Below are 24,451 nucleotides of genomic sequence, written 5' to 3' on the forward strand. Positions count from 1 at the left end.
CTTTGTGGCCATCAAGCAACTATAACAAGGGTCACTTCACACGTGGTGAGCTGAGTCTGGCCATCAAGCCCATGTCCCTTCAACCGCTGTAATTTGGACACTGAAAGTTAAAAACCCAGCCAGCTGCAGTGGCTCACGCCTGTAATCCCAGCACTTTGGGAGGCTGAGGTGAGCGGATCACTTGAGGCCAGGAGTTTGAGACCAGCCTGGCCAACATGGTGAAGCCCTCTACTAAAAATAGAAAATTTAGCTGAGCATGGTGGCTTTCACTTGTAATCCCAGCTACTCGGGAGGCTGAGGCAGGAGAATTGCTTGAACCTCGGAGGTGCAGGTTGCAGTGAGTTGAGATCACACTCCTGCATTCCAGCCTGGGCGACAGAGCAAGACTCCATCTCAAAAAAAAAAAAAAAAAAAAAAGTTAAAAATCCAGAGTGTCATTAAATCTTGGGACTCTTTTTTTTTTTTTTTTTCCTCAACTTGAGGGCTTCGGAAGGATCCTGGGACTCTTGAGGCTAGTGGCATATTAATTGTAGATATTTTGTAAATTTTGAAAAAAAAATTAGTTTGTACAGTAAGCACACATTTCATAGTAAATATTCTAGGAAATTATTATGCTTATGTGTATGAATCTGGTTAGCCAAACTACTTGTATTCGCCACAGTATATTTTTCACAAGACTCATGCCACTGCAGACAATGGACTCTGGAGAAATGACGTGACTCTCTTACAAGGTGCTGGGTGTGTGCTTGCCTGGGCGTGCAAGCATAGCGTCATACATAGGACACGCCACGCTACAGAAAGTCACGTGCTTACCTTGTATGCCTCCTCACTGACAGCCTTGACATTGGCTTCTCTCCATTTTCCTGGTACACCATCAATGACCTCGCGATAGTTCACATAATAGCCAGTAATTTCTGCCCCTCCAATCTTATCTGGTTGTTTCCATCCAAGAAGCATTGAGTCACGAAAACTTTCAAGACAGGTGATATCACAGGGTGGAGATGGTGGTGCTGTGGCAATATGAATAGTTTGTGAGTAGGCAGAAATGCATTTATGATTCTATATATAAACATTTCCGTTGGTGCCACATATGAGGGCACTAGATCTTGCAGTATAAAACTAAAATGCGAGGCTGATCATGAACTTGGCATTCAACTTGGTGTATGCAATGGACACAGTAAAAAGTACACTACAATTATTATTTCAAAGATAAAATGAACCTGTCCTAGCAAAATGGTACAATACCCTGAAAGAAAATGATTCTTTTCCCCATAAGAAGAAATATTTTTCCCAAGGTATAATTTTTGTTTCTTTATGTGGTTTAGTTTTCATTTGTTCCCTGAGGAAAATGTGTATATCAATTTCTGCTGCAATTTGCTTATTCAGAGTTGCCATATATATATATATATATATATATATATATTTTTTTTTTTAGATGGGGTTTCGCCCTTGTCGCCCAGGCGGGAGTGCAATGGCACCATCTTGGCTCAATGCAACTTCCGTCTTCTGGGTTCAAGCGATTCTCCTGCCTCAGCCTCCCAAGTAGTTGGGATTATAGGTGTGCACCACCATGCCCAGCTAATTTTTGTATTATTAGGAGAGACACGGTTTCACCATGTTGGCTAGGCTGGTCTCGAACTCCTGACCTTAGGTGATCCACCCGCCTCAGCCTCCCAAAGTGCTGGGATTACAGGTGTGAGTCACCACACCTGGCCCAGAATTTCCATATATTTCTCAAATGGTTGGCCTTTCACCATTCAGGCACACTTACCCTTGTGAGACCTTACAACTACATAGCTCTGTCTGCACACAAGAAAAAATTTACTCTAGAGCTCAGCTAAATGACAGCTTTAGGAAACATTTTTAAAAAACAGGCACAATCTGCTATGTGACTTTCTCTTAGTGTATAATACTTTTATCACATTATTTTTAATCTGATGTTGGAATATTTTTCATGTAGTACAATACTATACAGCTGTCACCATGTTTATCAGTGCTTAGCTAGAAAAATATTTGGAGGGCATTTCAAAAGTCCTCCTTCATTTATGTGGCTTTGCTGATCAGCTTTTCACTCAACTACTGAAATTACAGTTTTCAATGAAGAGAGGGGGTGAAGTGGTGGAAAGAAATCCATCTAGATATGCAATAACATCAAAGAGAATTTTCTGAATATTTATTTGGATTATAGGAGATAAAGAAACTATCTCATTCTTATCCAAAAAGAGTATCAGAAGAATGAAGGCTTTTAAAATAAAATACATTTATCTCTTCTCCACTTACCAACCTCCTTTATTCTTCACATTTTAAAAAAGCTTTCTCTCTCTCCCTCTATTTCAGAGCATTGTTGAATATGTGCTCTCAAATGAGTATCTCCTCTCAAGTTGAGGGACAAAGAAAGGTGTCATAAAATAGAGGAGGTTATAGAAGTTGGGGTGGAGTAGAAAAAAGAACTGGATGAGAGGCATTTAAAAATTTATCAGCACATGCTCATTAGTGCATTTTTAATTGATAGGAAAAACAATGTCTCCTAGGATATATTAGCCACAGGTACCAAATATCCTAATCAGATCATTCTTACCCTACTGATAAATCATCTTAAATAAATCACTTCTGGGAATGAGGATCATATACCATACAATATAGCTATATGTGATTATAATTTTAACTTTTAAACTTTTCATGGTAACTCAAAGATACACTTATAGCTATTTTTTCTTTTCTTTTTTCATTTCAAAAAGTAGTAGGTAAGTAGCTATTTAAATTATTATTATTTTAGAAATTTTTAATCTTTTTATATACTTTTTTTACTTAAAATATTTAATTTTCCAGTGTTGATTTTTCTTGCAAACTATTTAAACTAAATGTGAATAATCGCTTAATAATCTGAGGATGAGCAAGAAGGTAACAACTATGACCCTGGTACAATGTCACCTTCTTTGTGAGATCTTTCTCCTCTATGTGTTCCAAACGTGACTATTTCAAAGGACCTCACACAGGCTAGCAGTACCAAGTCCTGCTCTCATATCTAATTCTCTTAGCAAAATGAGGCCAGAGGTGTATCTGCCTGACAAACCAAGACAGGCTCTATAACCAAATTACTTGAAACATTCTAGCATCATTAAGCACCCAAAATGATGTGTAAAAGCCAAACCCACAGACAATTACTTTTCGAAGTCATCAGATGAAAGTACACATTTCAGATGGCTAGCTGAAAACACATACAATAAGAATGGACACTGATGAAAGCAAACATGGATGAAGGATGTGATGTAGACGATGAGAGGTGAGGACATTGATGGAGACGGATGAACAGCTTCACTTTCTCAACTCTCACCTCTGTCTGTCTTCTTTTTCGGGGGGTCAGACTTACTTTTCCCCTGAGGAGCTGCTTTCTGTGGTGGCGGGGTAAGCTCTTCCTGAACTGTTTCACTTACTTTACTCACTTCTGTGTGGCCCAGGTTTTGAGAGCTACTGGGCAGTGAAGGTTTGTTAGGTTTGCTGCCAAGCAAAGCATCTTTCTGGAAGGTTGGCGGGGAGGCTTCATGCACGTGCCCCCTGGAGGTGGTTAGTCCACCAGGCTCATCGCTCAGTGTGGGACACACATCTGGAGACACTCCTCCCCCTACAATTGCCAGACAACAACAGAAACGCATTGAGCCTGGACAGAGTATCAGCTGCTCTTATGGGATAGAACAAAGAGAAAAACATTAGGACCACAAGCAGAACAAAAACAATCTTGGCTTAAAGAAAATTGCTCGCATTTGCAAGAAATATGGAAAGACTACATTTCACACAATGTACGCCAAGGAACATTTCAACTTCCCCATATTCTGGAAAAAGAAGAAATGAGAACAAAGAAGCCACAGATAGAATAGGAACCATTTTGATTTGCAGAACCCAAAAGGCTTTCAGTATATATAAGGAAAAGCAAATCTTAGACACAAATATTGAGAGATGTAAGCTCTATTATTCAACAGAATGAAAAAAGGACGATAAAGTGCACAAGAGGCATAATATTAAAGATCCTGATTTTATAACACTTCGAATTATGTGCAGTACTACAATAGTAACGGTCTGTACCTCTCAACCTCAAAAAGACATGTTTAGAATGGTTCACACTATAAGGAATCTTCCTTCCTTCCTTCCTTTTCTTTCTTCTCTTTTTTTTTTTTTTTTTTTCTGGAGTCTCACTCTGTCCCCCAGGGTGGAGTGCACTGGCGCAATCTTGGCTCACTGCAACCTCCACCTTCTGGGTTCAAACAATTCTCGTGCCTCAGCCTCCTAAGTAGCTGGGATTATAGGCATGCACTACCATACCTGGCTAATTTTTGTATTTTCAGTAGAGACAGGGTTTAGCCATGTAGGCCAGGTTGGTCTCAAACTCCTGACCTCAAGTAATCCACCCATCTTAGCCTCCCAAAGTGCTGGGATTACAGGCATGAGACACTGTGCCCGATCCCTATGTTATAAGGAATATGAAAAAGTAATATGAGATGCTAACTGAAGGCAATCAATATTAAATCAGCTTTTTAAAAAAACATGTGTTACTATATAATAAATTTTATTTTATTTATTTATTTATTTTAGACACAGGATCTTGCTTTGTTGTCCAGGGTGGAGTGCAGTGGTGAGATCATAGTTCACTGCAGCCTTGAACTCTTGGACTCAAGTGATCCACGTGCCTCAGCCTTCTGAATAGCTGGGACTACAGATATGCACCACCAAGCCTGGCTAATTTTTTTATTGTTATTTTTAGAAATGGGATTTCACTCTGTTGCCCAAGCTGGTCTCAAACTCCTGGACTCAAGCAATCTGCCTGCCTCTCCCCCGCAAAGTGCTGGGATTACAGGTGTAAGCCCCCATGCTCAGCCCACAAATATTATTTGTATTGTTTCTAACCACCTGGGTCCCTTTTCTACTTTATCCAAGATTGGGAGGTACATCACATACACACATAGAATTACTTTATTATTGGTTTTATTCTGTTGGTTACTTTGCAAGCAAAGATGAAACATATGATTAAGCAATTACATGTGCCTTGCATGAATTTTAGAGGGGTTTATAAGAAGCATGTTAATGTTCTGTTAGCAAAAACAAGCCAGGCTCTGGCATAGACCAAATGGCTTTTAGGGACAAGATGATCTGTGTTATGGGTGATATACCACTTCATGGAATCGGGATGGCCCTTCACAGTCCCAGGATGAGCACGAAGTTAGAATGGAGTTTCACACAACGTGAAATATCTGAGGAAACTTGGGTTCATGAAGATGAAAAGGCTACGGATGCACAGAATCTGGATAAGTGATGAAGGTCTGTAAAATGACAGCTATGGAAGGTTAGACATCACCTAGAGTCAGAGAAAATGATCATCTAAGGATGCAATCATCCAGCAATATTGGAAGCTAAATAATTTCTGGAGAAGATGGTATCTTCCTTTCTAACATACAAAAATCCATTTTTCCCCCATACAGTTATGCATAAGGAACTTACCAATAGCAGCTTTGACTTCAATAGCTTCTGAATCCTGGGAATATTCACTAAGTCCAGCTGCATTGACTGCTCTGACCCGGAAAATATAACTCTGACCAGTCACTAATCCATGACAAGTAAATCTAAAAGGAAAACAAGTTTAAAAAATTTTTCCTAGGAGGAAGATTAAGGAAGATGATTGTTAGCTTAATGGAGTGGATCTGGCTTTATGAAAACAATTTTTTTTTTGTAATTTATTTTGAACCGAAATGGGGTCTTGCTGTGTTGCCCAGGCTAGTCTTGAACTCCTGGCCTCAAGCCATCCTCTCTCCCACCTCAGCCTCCTAAAGTGCTGGGATTACAGTTGTAAGCAGCATGCCCAGCTAATAATTCATTTTTTAAAGGAAGAAAAAGATGTAGAAAGATTCAGGTAATGTATATACTTCAGACAAGAAGGTAACTAAGGCACTCTTCTAAACCCACTTTGTCAAAAAATGAGGAGTCCTGGTCTTTCCTGAATGCACACCAGTAAAATAGGGATAATGATGCTTACATGATAATTTTCATGTAGAGGTTAGTTATAAAGTATATAAAGTACCTATATAGGGCCTGGCATATATGAGGTACTTAATAAATAATAATTAGTATTAATATTATTTTTAATAATAATTTTAGAGTATAACTCATATATATGTATATATATATGAGTTATACTCTAATACATATAGAGAGAGAGAGAGAGAGAGAGAGACAGAGTCTCGCTCTGTTGCCCAGGCTGGAGTGCAGTAGCGCAATCTCAGCTCACTGCAACCTCCACCTCCCAGGTTCAAGCAATTCTCTGCCTCAGCCTCCTGATAGCTGGGACTACAGGCACCCACCACCACGCCTGCCTAATTTTTTTGTATTTTTACTAGAGATGGAGTTTCACCATCTTGGCCAGGCTGGTCTTGAACTCCTAACCTCGTGATCCACCTGCCTTGGCCTCCCAAAGTGCTGGGATTACAGGCAAGAGCCACCAAGCCCAGCCAACTCATATATATTTTTTAACTTTTATTTTAGGCTCAGGGATACATGTGAAGGTTTGTTATATTGGTAGACTCGTGTTACAGGGGTTTGTTGACAGATTATTTCATCACCCAGGTATTAAGCCTAATACCCAATTAATAATATGATTAATGACTATTTTAGGTATATAACTATGGCTGTAAGGCATTGGTGGCTCCTTGTCATAGGGGCCTAGTCACTGTCTCTCTGCATGCCAAGGAAGGTACTTACTTGGGAAATTACCATAGAATCTGAAGATAAGGTGAACAATGGATTCTAGAATTACCATTTAGAAATGAAGATTCAATAATGAGGCGTGAAACCATGGGCAGTTTCATCCATAAAACAACCTCACTCTTTTCATAGCTATTATGGTTATAAATAGCTGGTTTATGAATCACTGTAACATATGAATCCATCCTAAGGACTGCAGCCAGAGGAAATAACAGGTCTGCTAACGAATCTGTGACTATTAGCTTGTTCAAGTATTTAAAAAAGGAGCCATAATCTAGGCCAGTCCTTCAGTCCTTAGAGTCAGCTTGCTTCAGCAAAGATTTATTGAGGTCTCGGTGTTCCAGACACTGAGTTAGGTACTGTGGACAAAAGATGAACAAGAAGTGGTGCCTGCCCTCCAACAGCTCCTGCCTACGCACCACCATCACTTCTAAATAGTCCCAGGAAAATGCTGGGTAACTCCAAGGAAAAATGAAATACACCAACAGGCTAAATGAATCTCTTGCAAAACATATTGCCTTCCCTAATTAATCTGTTTATCTCTACTCTCTCACGTTCTGCAAAGCCAACTCATTCTATTGGGGTCCTCGGACTGAGAAGTGGTCCAAGCCAGAAGCTGCAGAAGAAGTCTATTTGACAATTTCTGGGAGGGCAGCTTCCCCCTCTCATATTGGTCTCTGGTCTGGGTGTAGATCAGAATTCACCATCAATGTGCAAAGCTGATTGATAAAATAGTTGAAAGCAAGGAAAAAACCAACCCTCTCCCCATTAGAAACAAATACAAAGAGGCAGCAAATTATTCTAAATGTCTTTGTTTTGGTGTTACTATGTCTGCTTAGCACTGGATTTAATCATGTTGATGTCCAGAATTTGTAAAATTTCGATACTTTTTTCTCTTCATTTAAAATTCCTGGGTAATTTATGTTTAGTAGAGCATATTATATCCTCAGAATCTAATATCACGTTGCATATTAGATATAAAATCAGAGGGTTAAAAAAGGAAGAAGCAGCAAAAGCACTATGAAACAAACTCTTACAATAGTTGGCATTATGTGTTGCTAGTGTTTAACATCACCAGTAAACCTTTTTAAAAGAGATGTATTGCATCTAATGTGTTCAATTTTAAATTCATTTAAGTATCTAAAGTGTAATTTTTTGTTTTGCTTGTTTGTTTTTTGAGACAGGGTCTTGCTCTGTTGCCCAGGCCAGAGTACAGTGTTGTGATCATAGCTCACTGCAGACTTGACCTCCCAGGCTCAAGGAATTCTCCCACTTCAACCTCTTGAGTAGCTGGGACTACAGCACACCACCATGCTGGGCTGATTTTTGTATTTTTTGTAGAGGCAGGTTTTTGCCAGGTTGCCCACGCTGGTCTCAAACTCCTGGGCTCAAGCAGGTCTCAAACTCCTGGGCTCAAGCAATCCGCCCACCTTGGCCTCCCCAAAGTGTTGAGATTACAGACATAAGCCACCACACCCAGCCTTGTTCTGTTTTGTTTTTTAGAGATAGGGTCTCCCTGTGTTGCCCAGGCTGGCAGTGGCTATTTATAGGCCTGGTCATTGTATCCTACAGCTTCGAACTCAAGCTGTAGTTGAACTCAAGTTGAACTCAAGCTCAAGGGATCCTCCCTCCTCAGCCTCCTGAGTAGCTAGGACTACAGGCCTGCCACTGCCTTGGCTTATTTAAAGTATAATGTTTTCTTGTTTTTTTTAGTTTGTAAAGACAGGGTCTCACTATGTTGGCCAGGTTGGTCTTGAACTACTGGCTTCAAGCAATCTTCCCACCTCGGCCTCCCAAAGTGCTAGGATTACAGGTGTAAGCCACCACATCCAGCCAAAAAGTAAAATGTTTTTTTAAAAATCTCCCCCATTGGATGTCTGTGTGCCGTGTGTGTCTATGGCAGCTCCAGAAGCCATTGCCCGCCCTGCACACCCGGTTGAGTTACCGTGAGCCCTTCACGGGGTTGTTGTTACAGGGCTCCCACTTGCCAGAGCCAGCAACGCTTGCCTCTATGTAGTACCCGACCAGCTCTTTGGCATCTTTGGACTCCTCCCATGAAACTACCACTGAGGTGTCTGTGTTTCTGCTTGGGATGATTTTGCCAGGAGCCTTGGGGATATCTGAGAAAGAGGAAAATGGTGATCAAACTCAAGTGGTTTTAAAAATTCATCCTTACCATCTACGCACAAACACACACCTAGGTATTTTATACACTTCGTCATGCCAAAAGAACAGCTGCTTTATTTTACGATTTTTTTTTTTTTTTGAGACTGAGTCTCGCTCTATCACCCAGGCTGGAGAGCAGTGGTGGGATCTCGGCTCACTGCAGCCCGCACCTCCTGGGTTCAGGCAATTTTCCCACCTCAGCCTCCTGAGTAGCTGGAATTACCAGGCACGCACCACAACGCCTGGCTAATTTTTGTATTTTCAGTAGAGATGGGGTTTCACCATGTTGGCCAGGCTGGTCTCAAACTCTGGGACTCAGGTGATCTGCCTGCCTCGGCCTCCCAAAGTGCTCAGATTACAGGCATGAGCCACCACCGCACCTGGCCTACATTGTATTTTTTAAAGCAAAAAATTTAAAAACAGGGAGCATGGATAAACTAAATGTCCATGAACTTCAGAAAAAACACATTATCAATATTGTTGAAACTCCCAAAGAAGTTTACTTTTCATAAACAAAAATAACGAATTTTTGTTTAATGTATAGGTTAAGTACAGCCATCAAGTAAATTTATAATATGAAAGAAGGATGTCACCATTTTTACTCCTGGCCAAATATACATATACTAGATCTTGCTTTGAAATTTTCTCTTGAAGTAAAAGAAGTTTACAGTTGCTTACCAAGTTTGTCCCCTACCACAGTCACCTCCGTTGCCTCCGAGGGCTCACCAACTCCTGCAGAATTAGAACAGCGGACGCGGAAACAGTAGGATTTCCCCTCGACAAGGTCAAACAGAGCAAAGCGGGGAGACTTCACGGGGAGCTCTGTGTTCACTCGCTGCCAGTTTTCTGTTCCTGCCTCACACTGCAGCAAGAACAGGGAAACCCGTTGAAAGCACAGCAAGCACAAGCGAGAATCCAGGCGAGGCAACTCCAAGTTTCATTCATCTGCAACAAACCACTCCCTGTAATGCAAGCTGGACTGGAGGAGAGATGAGGAGGAAATAGGGGATGAGGCATCTGAAGTTTGTAGGATTCTCTAAATCAAACATGGCTTTTGATATGGTTTGGCTGTGTCCCTGCCCAAATCTCATCTAGAATTGTAGTTCCCATAATTCCCATGTGTGTGGGAGGGACCTGGTGGGAGATAATTGAATCATGGGGGCGGTTTCCCCCATACTGTTCTCATGGTGGTGAATAGGTCTCATGAGAGCTGATGGTTTTATAAGGAGAAATCTCTTTCACTTGGCTCTTATTCTATCTCTTCCCTGCCACCGTGTAAGACATGCCTTTTGCCTTCCACCATGATTGTGAGTCCTCCTCAGCCATATGGAACTGTGAGTCCATTAAACCTTTTTCTTTATAAATTACCCAGTCTCTGGTATGTCGATCAACAACATGAAAATGGACTAATACAGCATTGTATTGTTTGAAAAATATGCTACTTTAATATTTCGCTTCCTTTGTTAACTAAATACAATAATCTGTTTACAAAAGTCTTATTTTGAGGATAGTTTGGGGTCAGGTAATTTTCTAATTTTAATTAAATTAAATTAAATTTTATTTTATTTTATTTTTGAGACAGGGTCTTACCCTGTCACCTGGGCTGGAGTACAGTGGCACAATCACGGCTCACTGCAGCCTTGACCTCTTTGGGTTCAAGTGATCCTCCCACCTCAGCCTCCCAAGTAGTTGGGACTACAGGCACATGCCACCACACCTGGCTAATTTTTGTATTTTTTTTATAGAGACAAGGTTTCCCCATGTTGCCTAGGCTGGTCTGGAACTCCTAGGCTCAAGCAATTCACCCACTTCAGCCTCCCACAGGCATGAGCCACTGCGCCTGGCCTGCCCATTACCTATTTAAAAGAATTCTTGGTCCTTTTCTTATCACTCTCTGTTTCTTAGCCTGCTTTATTCTTCTTCAATCATGTATCACTATTTGAAATTAAGTTATTTATTTGTTGTCTCCTCCACTGAGGAGCAAATCACATAAGCTCAAGGAGCTTTGTTCACTGCTTTATGACAGAGCATAGAATTCCAAATACATTTTTTTTTTTTTTTTTTTTTTTTTTTTTTTTTTTTCGCCCAGGCTGGAGTGCAGTGGCGCAATCTCGGCTCACTGCAAGCTCCACCTCCCGGGTTCACGCCATTCTCCTGCCTTAGCCTCTCCGAGTAGCTGGGACTGCAGGCGCCCACCACCACGCCCGGCTAATTTATTTTTTTTGTATTTTTAGTAGAGACGGGGTTTCACCATGGTCTCGATCTCCTGACATCGTGATCCGCCCGCCTCGGCCTCCCAAAGTTCAGGGATTACAAGCGTGAGCCACAGCGCCCAGCCTTCTTTTTTTTTTTTGAGACGGAGTCTCGCTGGGTTGCCCAGGCTTGAGTGCAGTGGCGTGATCTTGGCTCACTGCAAGCTCCGCCTCCTGGGTTCATACCATTCTCCTGCCTCAGCCTCCTGAGTAGCTGGGACTACAGGCACCACCCACAATGCCCGGCTAATTTTTTGTATTTTTAGTAGAGAGGGGGTTTCACCGTGTTAGCAAGGATGGTCTCAATCTCCTGACCTCGTGATCCGCCCGCCTCAGCCTCCCAAAGTGCTGGGATTACAGGCGTGAGCCACCATGCCCGGCCCAGTATTCTTTTTTCTAAATGACTGAAAGATGAAGAGGTTTTTCTACTATATAATCCAGCAATCCTACTGCTGGGTATCTATCCAAAAGAAAGCAAATCAGTATGTCAAGGAGATATCTGCACTCCCATGTTTATTGCTGCACTACTCACAATAGCCAAAATATGGAATCAACCCAAGTGCCCATCAGTGGATGAATGGATAAAGAAAATGTGGTAAATATGCACAATGGAATATTATTCAGCCACAAAAAAGAATGAAATCCTGTCATTTGCAGCAATATGAATATAATTGGAGGTCATTAAGTGAAATAAGTCAGGCACGTAAAGACAAATATCTCATGTTCTCATTCATATGTGGGAGCTAAAAAATTTGATCTCATGGAGGTAGAGAGTAGAATGGTGGTTACCAGAGGCTGGGAAGGGTTGGGGGTGGTGGTGAAGAGAGGTTGGTTAGTGGGCACAAAAATACAATTAGAAGAAATAAGTTCTAGTGTTCAATAGCACAGTAGGGTGACTATAGTTATCAGTAATTTATTATATATTTCAAAATACCTAAAAGATAAGATTTGGAATTTTCTCCACAAAAATGACAAATGTTTGAGGTGATGGGTACCCCAATTACTCTGATTTGATCATTACACATTGCAAAGATGTATCAAAATATTCAGTGTACCCTGTAAATATGTGCAATGATTATGTATCCATAAAAACCAGATTAAAAAAAAGATGTTCTCTTTTTTTGCCCAAGTCTTAGAATAATTAATGGGAAAACTAATTTAATGAGACTCTATTCTTAAAATTAAAATGATTTAGAGTGACTTGGAAATCCTCGAATGAACGACGTGGTGTATATTTGAGCTCCGGTAGAAGATACAGTAAGAAAACTGTCAGAAGTCTTTGGTAATCCTTTTTCCCTCCTATTTTAATTTCCAACTTTGCCCATGGTTGGTAAGAGAAGAAATTTAGAAACTCTTGCCTGATTTCACTACAGAATTTTGTAATGTTTTCAAAAGACTTTTCTGAAATCCAGATCTCATGACAGGTTGACCGGCTGTCAGGATGGTACATTTTTGGGACTTTTAAGTTTATTAGTCCATCACACAGGATGATCTTCCTTGACTTGATAGAGAGGCAACATGGCATGGCATAGAGGAGACGACGGGATGGGATCTGGTCCCTTTGTGTTAATAACAAGCCACGTGACCTTGGAAAGCCAAATGCATGCTCTTGGCCTCAGTTTCATCTTCTATAAAACGAGCAAATTTGACAAGGTAACCTCTAAAGTTCCTTGCAGTGTTTTTTATGATAACGTTATCTTTTGTGTGTCTGCTGTCTCCTGAGGGACGAAACTCTCTCAGATCTTTAATCTTTTCGTTTATGGCTTTGATTTCTTTTAACATATTCCATCCTGGCAAATTCTTAAGCCATTATCAGTTGTTTATACTCTCATAAAAAAAATAGCTGCCTTTCACTGGCCGAAAACTTTATAAGCCATTTTACTCTTTACTCCCCTCAACTATGCCATGGAGTAGGTACTGTGGAGGTCGTATTGTATGATTGTCAACGTTTTCCAGAGAAGACAAGCCTGGGAAGATTGAAAGGTGGCCTGGTGTGATAGTTGGATTTATGCACCTGAACCAGACTGCTGGGGTTCAAATCTCAGTTCTGTGTTGTACCAGCTCTGTGACCTCAGGCAAATTATATACGTTTCTATGCCTCAGTTTCCTCATCTACAAAATAGGCATGATCTGCCAGGCACAGTGGCTCACAACTATAATCCCAGCACTTTAGGAGGCTAACAGGGGAGGATTGCTTGAGCCCAGGAGTTCAAGATCAGCCTGGGCAACACAGGGAGACCCCTTCTCTACAAAACACTTAAAAATATACAGGCATGATGAAAACAAAAATATTTACCTCATAGGGCTACTCTGAATTAAGTGGATTAACTCATGTAAGGTGCTTAGAACAGTGCAAATCTTAGCTATGTTCATTCCTGCTGTTAACGAGTGATACAGTCCTTGTCTCTGACACGACTGGATTTTTGATAGGGGAGTGAGAGAAAGAGCTCAAGACGTAAGACACCTGAGGAAAAAGTTTGGGTCTAAAAAGAACACAGTAGGACGGGGAGGCTGGAAGTGCCAAGGACTGATTTATCTGAGTCCCCTGCTATAAACCCTTCAATTTCACCCATTCCAGGGATCAAGGACATGCCGTGAAGAAGAACAAGCACAGGGGTGGCCCAAGAGGCGGCATGCCGGGTGCAGGGCACCCTGGAACAGACGCGGCAGGGACAGGAGTGCACAAACCTTTTCCCTTTAGAAAGGTCAGCATATCAGAACAGCTGCACCAGAAATAATTTTAGCCTCAGCTCAGAACAGTTTGACATTTGGATGGTTCTGCAAATGTACCCCAGGTCCCTGGATGTGTTCTGTGTCCTCAATACCCAACATCCTGGGTGTTCTATGCCCTGTGCAGGCCTCCCTACATAGTACTGTGTTCATAAATGTCCCCTTCTGTTCCATGCCAAAAGGTGTGCTTGGGGAAGAATATTTAAATTTTTAATCACAAACTCATAGGTATTTAGGTCGAGGGAAGTTATAGACTTTCACAGAGAAATTAGAGTTTATATGACCAGAGGAAAGGTTCAGCAGAAGCCAAAGTTGACTCATCCGCAGAAAATGCCTCCAAATAGTTGTTATGTGTCCTTATTGTAGGAAAGATGGTAATTACTGTCACAGAGGTTATTCAGAACCTTCTTCCTATGGAGTGTTTCAAAGAGATTCAGTGGGGGTGTGTATAAAACACACTAGGAAATGAACATTGATCCACCACTCTATTTTTGCCATCTATTTTCTTTGAATGCAGCCAGGCGTGGTGGCTCATGCCTGTAATCCCAGCACTTTGGGAGGCTGAGGCAGGAGGATTACTTGAGGTCAGGAGTTCGAAACCACCCTGGCCAACAAGGTGAAACCCTGTCTCTACTAAAAATACAAAATTTAGCCGGGCATGGTGACTCACGCCTGTAATCCCAGCTACTAGGGAGGCTGAGGCAGGAGAATTACTTAAACTGGGAAGGCAGAGGTTGCAGTGAGCTGAGATTGTGCCACTGCACTCCAGCCTGGGCAACAGAGTACTCCGTCTCAAAAAAAAAAGCTTAGAATGCTACTCAAGTTATATTATATTTGAAGCTGATATCTAGAAAGTATATAAAAATTGAATATTATTATTGTAAAACAAGACTCTCTTGGAAGATATCCATATTGCATGTAGAGGAGATAAGGCATTCATTGTTACCGATTTGCTAGGAATAAAAAGGAAGTGAAGAGTGCAGCTCAAAGATATTTGCATATTGTCTTTATGTTGTTACCCAATTTGCAGAAGTTTGCATACACCTATATACCTATGAAATGTATTCTCTTGCAATAATTATCAGGGAAGGTGACCCAATAGGTGTTACAAAAATAGAATGATCAAAACAGTATTAAGGATAAAAGAGAAAGACCTTTAGGAAAATTAATTGAGCACCATATTTTTATAAAAAATATTTCTACAATTTTGCTATGAAAGTAAAATGTAAAGTAAATGATACCTTTTCATGCTATCACACAATTTTATAAAAATAAAATTTTAAAGTACAAACACTTGTTTCATTTATTGTTCTAAAAAATGGTGCATTGCTACCAAGAAAAATATAAATGTTCTTACATATGGGATAAAATAAACTTATTTTCTTTCATTTTCTCATCAGAACCTTTTTTTTTTTTTTTTTTTCCTTGAGATGGAGTCTCGCTCTGTCGCCCAGGCTGGAGTGCAGTGGCGCAATCTCGGCTCACTGCAAGCTCCGCCTCCCGGGTTCACGCCATTCTCCTGCCTCAGCCTCTCTGAGTATCTGGGACTACAGGCGCCCGCCACCACGCCCGGCTAATTATTTTTTTGTATTTTTAGTAGAGACGGGGTTTCACCGTGGTCTAGATCTCCTGACCTCGTGATCCGCCCGCCTCGGCCTCCCAAAGTGCTGGGATTACAAGCGTGAGCCACTTCGCCCGGCCGCCATCAGAACCTTTTTAACGAATGGATTTTGAACCTCATTTTAAGCAAATTCTCTTTAAATGTCGTTTTCCAGTAGCAATGATCCTGTTAGCCAAGGACTTCTTACCCCCCCAAGACCTGTGCCTTGCCTGGCCGGCTCTCCTATTTCTACACTTGTGGCTGAGTCAGTTCTGCTGAAATAATATCCTGTACAGGTCTTGGCTCTTCTCCATTTGTTGGGCATAAATCCTTATCAGAACTACCCTCAAATATGGATGTGTGGTTGATTCACATACCGTTCTCATTCATTCCACCCATTCTGGGCCTTCATTGCATGCTGTCCTCTCTAATGTTCTAATTCCCGACATAATTGTAAGATATCTGGGAAAGAACTTGCCAATATTTATTGTTTTGTGATCTCTGACCTCATTCTGCTACCTCTACACAGAGTGGGGCTAGCCAAGTGCAGTGGCGTGAAGTTGCTGTCTTCCACACTCCCGGCCATTTGAGAGTATTGCCCCTTCTCTGTTACCCCCTCCCTTCTAGCCTCACGATGTTCATGTCCTACTACAGAAGGAGGAGTGGTAGAGAGATGAAAAGCCATTACCAAAGCAAGGGAGACAGGAAGCTCTCTAGAAAACATTGTCATACAGGCAATCTACCATTTCAGGAACATTTCTCTTCTTGTAGGGGCTACGATATTGGGTCTGCATCTCTTAGGAGTCTATGGATGAGTCTTGGGGATCCATAAACCCCTTGATTTTCAGGCACAGTTCTGTGTGATATACTTTGTTCTATGGAGAGAATTCACAGTTTATAACGATCTAGTGAGATCAGGACATGCTCCCTCCTCCTCCCTCACTCCATTGTCCCTGGGAATTTAGCCTCTACTTTTCTAAAGAAATCCTTAGGAGGTAGTATGAGGTCATGTTGATTCTAGAGTCTTACCTTTTCCACAAAGTACATAATGCCCTCATGACCACGCTGGCCAGGGGGCTTCCAGCTGAGCACCACGTAGCTCCGGGTGGCCTCAGTGACAGAGAGGTCTGTCGGGGGGCCAGGCACAATACCCTCTGAAAAACAACAAGGAAAAATGAGAAGCACACATTCTGGGTAGCCCAGGATACTCAGAGAGCCACAGATGCTGCTCTCCTCCTGGAGGAAGAGTTAATTATGTCTCCACAGTATAAAGAAGTACCTTGTCTCTAAAATTCCCCCAAAACATCATTCATTCATTCATTCATTCTTCAAATGCCATTGAGCAGTTGTTGTTGTTTTGGTTTTTTTGCGCGGGGGAAAGGGTCTCACTCTATCATCCACGCTGGCATGCAGTGGTGCAATTATGAGTCACTGCAGCCCTGACCTCCTGGGCCCAAGTGATCCTCCCACCTCAGCCTTCCAAATAGCTGGGACCACAGGTGCACACGACCACACCTACATAATTAAAAAAAAAAATTTTTTTTTTGTAGAGATGAGGTCTCCCTATGTTGCCCAGGCTGGTCTTGAACTCCTGAGCTGAAGTGATCCTCCTGCCTTGGCCTCCCAAATTGCTGGGATTATAGGCGTGAGCCACTGCAGCCAGCCCCATTGCTCATTTAGAATATAGAGCTAAGGAATCTAGGATACTCTTCTTATCTTTAAATAGTTCTGAGGCCAGGTCAGGAGTGTTAGGGTGAAAGCAAGGACAAACTTCCAGAAGCACCCAGATACCAGAAGTCCCAGAGCATCTAGAGTTTAGAGCCACATGAACCCTCCACAAGCAGGATTTACCCTGGCTCAGATATGAAAATAAGTGGGGCACAGAATCCTATAAGCAGATAGGCAGGAGCCAAGGTCCCAGTGGAGTTGAGTTTATAGTTTTAGTAAAGTTGAGGACAGTTTTAGTTTACAGTTACAGTAAAGTTGGTCTTATCAGGCAGGGAGGGAGGAGACTGGAAATATATAGACTCCAGAGTCAAGAAAAATAATGGGGTACAGAAAAAATATTTAAAGAAATAATGATGAAAAATTTCCAAATCTGATGAAAACTACAAACTCACAGATTAGAGAAACTTGCAAACTCTACAAGCACAAGATATATGAAGAAAACTACACAATGCATATCATAATCAAATGTTGAAAAAACAGTGATAAAGAGAATATATTAAAAGCAGATAGAGAAGACACATTATATATTGAGGAACAAAAATAAGAATAAAAGCAATCATTCTTGTAGTGTAGATCTGCACTATGCTGGACAAAGCTCTTAAAGTACTGAGAGAAAAAACTGTCAACCTAGAATTCTATACTCAGTGAAGATATATTTCAAGAATGAAGGTAAAATAGAGGGTTTTTTTTTACATAACAAAAGATAAAATACTTGCACTACAAGAAATGTTCAAGGAAGTGCTTCAGGTGAAAAGAAAATCATATCAGATGGAAATCTGGATTTATACAAATAAATGAAAAGCAATGGAAATGATAAAAATGTGAGTGAATAAAGTCTTTTTTTCTTACATTTTGTATCTCTGAAAGATAATTGACCACAGTCAAAATAATAATATCATATTATGTAGTTTACAATAAATATGCAAATAAAATGTATGACAATAACAGCACCAAGGCTAAGAGTGGGAAATGGAATAATACTGTTGCAGGCCAGGCACAATGGCTCATGCCTGTAATCCAGACACTTTGAGAGGCCAAGGCAGGTGAATTGTTTGAGCTCAGGAGTTTGGGTGAGCCTGGGCAACATAGTGAAACCCCATCTCTATAAAAAATACAAAAATTAGCCAGGTATAGTGGTGTGTACCTATAGCCGCAGCTGCTTGGGAGGCTGAGGTGAGAGAATTGCTTGAGCCTAAGAGGTCGAGGCTGCAGTAAGCCATGATCATGCCACTGCACTCCAGCTTGGGCAACAGAGTGAGACCTTGTCTCAAAAAAAAAAAAAAGAAGGCCGGGCACGGTGGCTCACGCCTGTAATCCCAGCACTTTGGGAGGCCGAGGCTGGTGGATCACAAGGTCAGGAGATCGAGACCATCCTGACTAACACAGTGAAACCCCGTCTCTACTAAAAATACAAAAAATTAGCTGGGCATGGTGGCGGGCATCTGTAGTCTCAGCTACTCAGGAGTCTGAGGCGGGAGAATGGCATGAACCTGGGAGGCGGAGCTTGCAGTGAGCCGAGATTGCACCACTGCACTCCAGACTGGGCAACAGAGCGAGACTCCATCTCAAAAAACAAACAAACAAAAAGGCACTGTTGTAAATTCTTACACTACATGTGAAGTAAGTAATATAATATTACTGGAAGGTAGACTGTGAAAATATGTATATTATAAATTCTAAACTACTAAAAAGCAAAACAAAAAGTCATAGCCAACAAGAGAATACAGATAAAATGGAATAATAAAAAATACTCAATCCAAAAAAAGTAGAAAAAGAGAAAAAAAGGAAACAAATAAATGGAATAGATGGAAACCAAATAGCAAGATTATTGATTTAAATCCAACCATATCAACGATCACATGAAATGTAAATGGTTAAAACACTCCAATTAAAAGGCAAAGATTACCAATTTAGATTTTTAAAAAGCAAGACCCAACTATATGCTGCCTATGAGAAACACATCGTATTAATATAAAGACACACATAGGCTAAGTGTAAAAGGATGGAAATAATATACCATGCTAACACTAATCAAAAGAAAGCTGGAGGCTGGGCGTGGTGACTCATGCCTGTAATCCCAGCACTTTGGGAGGCCGAGGCGGGTGGATCACGAGGTCAGGAGATCGAGACCATCCTGGCTAACATGGTGAAACCCCGTCTCTACTAAAAATACAAAAAATTAGCCGGGCGAGGTGGCGGGCGCCTGTAGTCCCAGCTACGCAGGAGGCTGAGGCAGGAGAATGGCATGAACCCCGGGGGGGCGGAGCCTGCAGTGAGCTGAGATCACACCACTGCACTCCAGCCTGGGTGACAGCGAGACTCCGTCTCAAAAAAAAAAAAAAAAGAAAGCTGGAATAGCTATATTAAAAGTAGATTTCCCAGCAAAAAACATTACCATGGGTAAAAGAAGTCATGTTATAACAATAAACTGGTCAATGAGTAAGAGGATATAATAATAAAAATGTTAATGCATTTAATAACATCCCAAAATACATGAAGAAACTGGTAGAACTGCAAGAAGAAATAGAAAAATGCACCATTTGGTTGGCTATTTCATCACTACTCTCTCAATAATTGATAGAACAAGTAGATATTAGTAATAGTAAATAATTATGGATCTAAAAGACTTGAGCAATGCTATCAACTAACTTGACCTAATTAATATTTATAAAACTCAACAATAGCAGAATACTATGCTTTTTGGCTGGGTGTGTGGCTAACGCCTGTAATCCCAGCACTTTGGGAGGCTGAGGCAGGCAGGTAATCTGAGGTCAGGAGTTCGAGACCAGCCTGGCCAACATGGTGAAACCCCATCTCTAGTAAAAATACAAAAATTAGCCTGGCATGGTAGTACGTGCCTGTAATCCCAGCTACTCACGGGGGCTGAAGCAGGAGAATCACTTGAACCTGGGAGACGGAGGTTGCAGTGAGCCAACATTGAGCTGCTGCACTCCAGCCTGGGCAACAGAGTGAGACTCCGTCTCAAAAAAAAAATACAATGCTTTTCAAGTGCACACTAAATATTTACCAAGATAGATCTTTTTCTGGACCATAAAACAAGTTCAAGAAAATCTAAAAGGATTCAAATAACACAAAATATGTTCTATTTAATTTTCATAATAGAATTAAATTAAAAACAAGTAAGAGAAATGTACTTGGGAAATCTGCAAATATTTAGTAACTAAATAACATACTCCAAATAATCCATGTATCAAAGAAGGTATCAAAAAATTGGAAAGTATTTTGCGCAAAATAAAAATGAAAACACAACAGATGAAAATGTGTGAAATACAGCTAAAGGAGTACTTAGAAAAAATATTTAGCACTAAATGCATGCGTTATAAAAGAATACTTCAAATTAAGGACCTCAGCTTCTACCTTAAGAAACTAGAAAAAAAGCCAGCAAATTAAACTCAAATAAGCAGAAAAAAAGGAAACAATAGAGATAAGAACAGAAATAAATAAAACTGGAAACAGAAGAAAAATATAGAGAATCAATGAAACCAAAAGTTGTTTCTTTGGGAACATTAATAAAGTTGATAAACTTCTAGTCAGGTCAGGACAAAGGAGGTAAAACACCAATATTAGGAATGAGAGAGGTGACACCACTACACATTCTGCAGCTATTAAAAGGATAATAAGAAAATATGAACAACTTTATGAATGAATAAGTTTCTTGAAAGATGAAAACTATTAAATTTTACTCAAGAAAAAGTAAATAACCTGAATAGTCCTAAATTTATTTTAAAAATTGAATTTGCAGTATAAAAGCTTCCCACAACAAAACAAAACAAACAAACCAAAAAACAAACCTCCAGGCCTAGATGGCTCTACTGGTAAATTATACTGAATGTTTAATAAAAAAAAAAATAAAAGTTAACACAAGCTCTTTCCAAAAATTAAAATAATGGGAATACTTTCTACTCAGTACCCTAATACCAAAACCAAACCAAGACTTTACTAGGAAAAACCACAGACCAATAACTTTTATGAATATAGATACAAAAATTCCTTAAAAAATTTTTAACAAATAAACTCCAGCAATGTATAAAAAGGATAACACAGCATAACATAGTGACATTCAACCCAAGACTGTGAGCTTTAGTTTGCGTTATTTATTTTATTTAGGTTTAATAATCTAAAATTAATCAACGTAATTCAACATGTTAATGGAAAAATAAAAATCATACGATTGTCTCAATAGATACAGGAAAAGCATTTGACAAAATCCAACACTTTTTCCTAATATAAACTCTCAGAAAACCAGGAGTAGAAGAAATTTTCCTCAACTTGATAAAGGATATCTATACAAAACCTATGCTTAATGTTAGACTTAATGGTGAAAGACTGAATGCTTTCCCCCTGAGATCAGGAAAAGGCAAAGATGACCGGTCTACCACTTCTATTCAACATTGTACTAAAGGTTCCAGATGGAGCAATAAGGAAAGAAAAAGAAATAAAAGGTATCCAGATTGAAAAGGAAGAAGTTAATTTATGTTTATTTATAGATGGCATAATCCTGTAATAGAAAATCCATAATAAATTTCATAAAAAACCTTAATGTTTGTGAGAATTAATAAATTAGTTCAGCAAGGATGCAGGACACAAAATCAATATACAAAAATCAATTGTGTTTCTTTATACTAGCATTAAAAGCAAATTAGAATAAAAAGCAATACCATTTACAGCATCATCAGAAATATTATATATAAATACATATATATAAAGTCAGATACTCTGACTTTTTGTCAGAGTTTGTGCAAAAACAGAAAGGCAGTAAAGAAGGTAACTTATTTTCAATTCAAACAAATCTTATTTTGATTGGAATTGATAAAAGAGGAGCAAACGAATGTATGAGATTAAATCTATAAAAATGTGCAGGACCTGCACACTAAAACTACTAAGGTGAGAGAAATGAAAGCAAAGCTAAATGAATGGAGATACAGGCTATGTTCACAAATCAAAGGACTCAATGCTGTTTGGCTGAAATCCCAGCATGTTTTTTTGTAGAAGTTGATAAGCTGATTTTAAAATTTTTATAGAAATTTAAAGACAGAATAGCTGAAACAACTTTGGGGGGAAAAAAAACAACACAAGATTAGAGGACTTATACTGATTTTAAGATGCTAAAATTTATATATGAAAAAAATGAAGCTCAGAAAAGCTATAGTAATAAAGACAGTATGGTATTGATGGAGGGGGAAAAAATTGACCAATAGAGATTCCAGAAATTGATCCACACATATGTAATAAATTGAATTTGACAATGGTGCCAAGACAAATTCATTGGGTAAAGAATAATCTTTTCAACAGATATTGCCAAAATAATTTAATAGCTATATACAAGTATGTATGATAGTAATAACTGAGACCCTTACTTCTTGTAATATAGAAAAAATTAATTTTAAATGCGTCACAGAGTGAAATGTAAAAACTAATGCTATAACATTTCCAGGGGGAAAAGAACAGGAAAAATAGCTGGATTTGACAAAGATGCCCAAAGTCACAAAAATTGGCAAATAAACACAAGATGCTTGACATTATGAGTAAAATGCAAATCAAAGCCACAAAGAAATATCACTATGAACCCACTAGAATTGCTAAAATTAAAAAGACTGGCCACACTAAGTGCTAGTGACAATGTGGGAGCAACTGGAACTCTCATGTAGTGCTGGAGGGGAATGGAACATGGTGCAATCATTTCGGAAAACAGTTGGCAGTTCCTTTAAAAATTAAGTATACACCTACCACATAACACATCCATTCAACTCCTAGGTATTTATGCAAGATATAAATGAAAACATATGTCCACAGTAACAGTTAAGAATGTTTCAATAGTGAATGGATAAATACATTGGAATGAATTGATACACACACCAACGTAGATAAGTCTCAAAATAATTATGCTGAGTAAAGAAAAACAGACAAAAATGAACACGATTCAATTGATCTACAATTGTGGACGGTGTTAAACTATAGTGACAGAAAGCAGATCAGTGATGGCTGGAGATGGGGAGACATGAAAAGGAGGAATTACGAATGGGCAGGGGGAAATTTTAGGGGTGACAAATATGTTCATTATTTTGAAAATGGTGATGGTTTCATGGGTATATACATGTGTAAAATTTATCAAATTGTACATGTTACATATTTGCAGTATACTGTATGACAATTACACCTCAATAAAGCTTTAAAAATAAAATGGGATTCTCTGACATAAGTTACTTACAATCTCCAGATATTTTAGAATGTTCTTCCCAAAGCATCTTAAGCAATACACACTGCACCCTCCACAACAAAAGGCAAACTGCTTAGCAAAACATCAGCAATAGTATCTGGGGCGACCAGACTTCTTACCTGAAGGTTCCTCTTCAGTAACAATGATCTGTCCAGTCCAGGGTGCTGAGGGGCGACCTGAACAAAGACAAATATAAGAATCACAAACGTTCACAAGTGTGCAATTTATCAGCTGCACTGATGAATTGGGAAAGTGGCCAGATTAGTCACAACTGGGTTTGTTACTAGTAGACTTACGTGTTTTCCCACGAACGGTATCAATCATGTAGAGGGCATTGTGGGAAGCACAGCCCCTGTCCTCAAGGGACTCATAATCTGCTGGAGCCTAGAATCTGCCTGGACTGGCTGAGTAGACGCTTCTGGAACTGTACTTGCACAAGCTAGGTAAGTAACCTGTGTTCATTTAACTGTTCAATATGAATCTCCTGGAACAGGTAGCCTTGCTCATCCCCTCTGAAGAGATGGCATGCGTTTGGGAGAAACATTTCCCGAACAATTGTAAGCCCAGTAGTTATTTATCTGTCATAATAAGATGAAAGAGGAGAGGGGATGCTGATCCTGCAGTAAAGCTCAGCAAAGCAAATTTTTCCCATTCCATTTTGAAAAACATTATCTCCAAAGGAAATCAGTTGAGATCCTGAGCAAGGAAAATGAATGATACGGGTACAAAGTTAAAGAGGAAATTCACTTGTATGAGCCCCTAAACATCAGAAAGAGAGAGTGGTTCTACTCTTGCATTAACCAGGGGACTTTTTATCAGAGTTTGTGCAAAAACAGAAAGTCAGTAAAGAAGGTAACTTATTTTCAATTCAAACAAATCTTATTTTGATTGGAATTGATAAAAGAGGAGCAAACAAATGTATAAGATGGAATTTGCAAGTTTAGAAAGGAGGGCAGGAAGTCGGAGGGTTGGTGAAAAGTGACTGAAGAG

The 24,451-nt window shown here is 39.8% G+C and overlaps 1 protein-coding gene across 2 annotated transcripts in view; it reads right to left on the bottom strand.

Annotated features, from left to right (window-relative positions):
- The window catches only part of MYOM1 (myomesin 1), a 152,268-nt gene that overhangs the window by 62,896 nt on the left and 64,921 nt on the right, over nt 1–24,451 (bottom strand). Inside the window, exons 12-18 of one of the 2 annotated variants that reach the window (XM_032152705.2) lie at nt 23,581–23,637; nt 16,525–16,649; nt 9,592–9,775; nt 8,693–8,867; nt 5,491–5,612; nt 3,335–3,622; nt 814–1,010 (exon numbers count right to left, since the gene is read on the bottom strand). In XM_032152705.2, coding sequence (XP_032008596.1) covers nt 814–1,010; nt 3,335–3,622; nt 5,491–5,612; nt 8,693–8,867; nt 9,592–9,775; nt 16,525–16,649; nt 23,581–23,637 — 1,148 coding nt within the window. The remainder of the gene's footprint in view (nt 1–813; nt 1,011–3,334; nt 3,623–5,490; nt 5,613–8,692; nt 8,868–9,591; nt 9,776–16,524; nt 16,650–23,580; nt 23,638–24,451) is intronic. The other variant, XM_058438577.1, reaches the window with a different exon arrangement.

Source organism: Hylobates moloch, unplaced genomic scaffold (assembly GCF_009828535.3).
Source record: "Hylobates moloch isolate HMO894 unplaced genomic scaffold, HMol_V3 SCAFFOLD_5, whole genome shotgun sequence".
Taxonomy (NCBI): Eukaryota; Metazoa; Chordata; class Mammalia; order Primates; family Hylobatidae; genus Hylobates; species Hylobates moloch.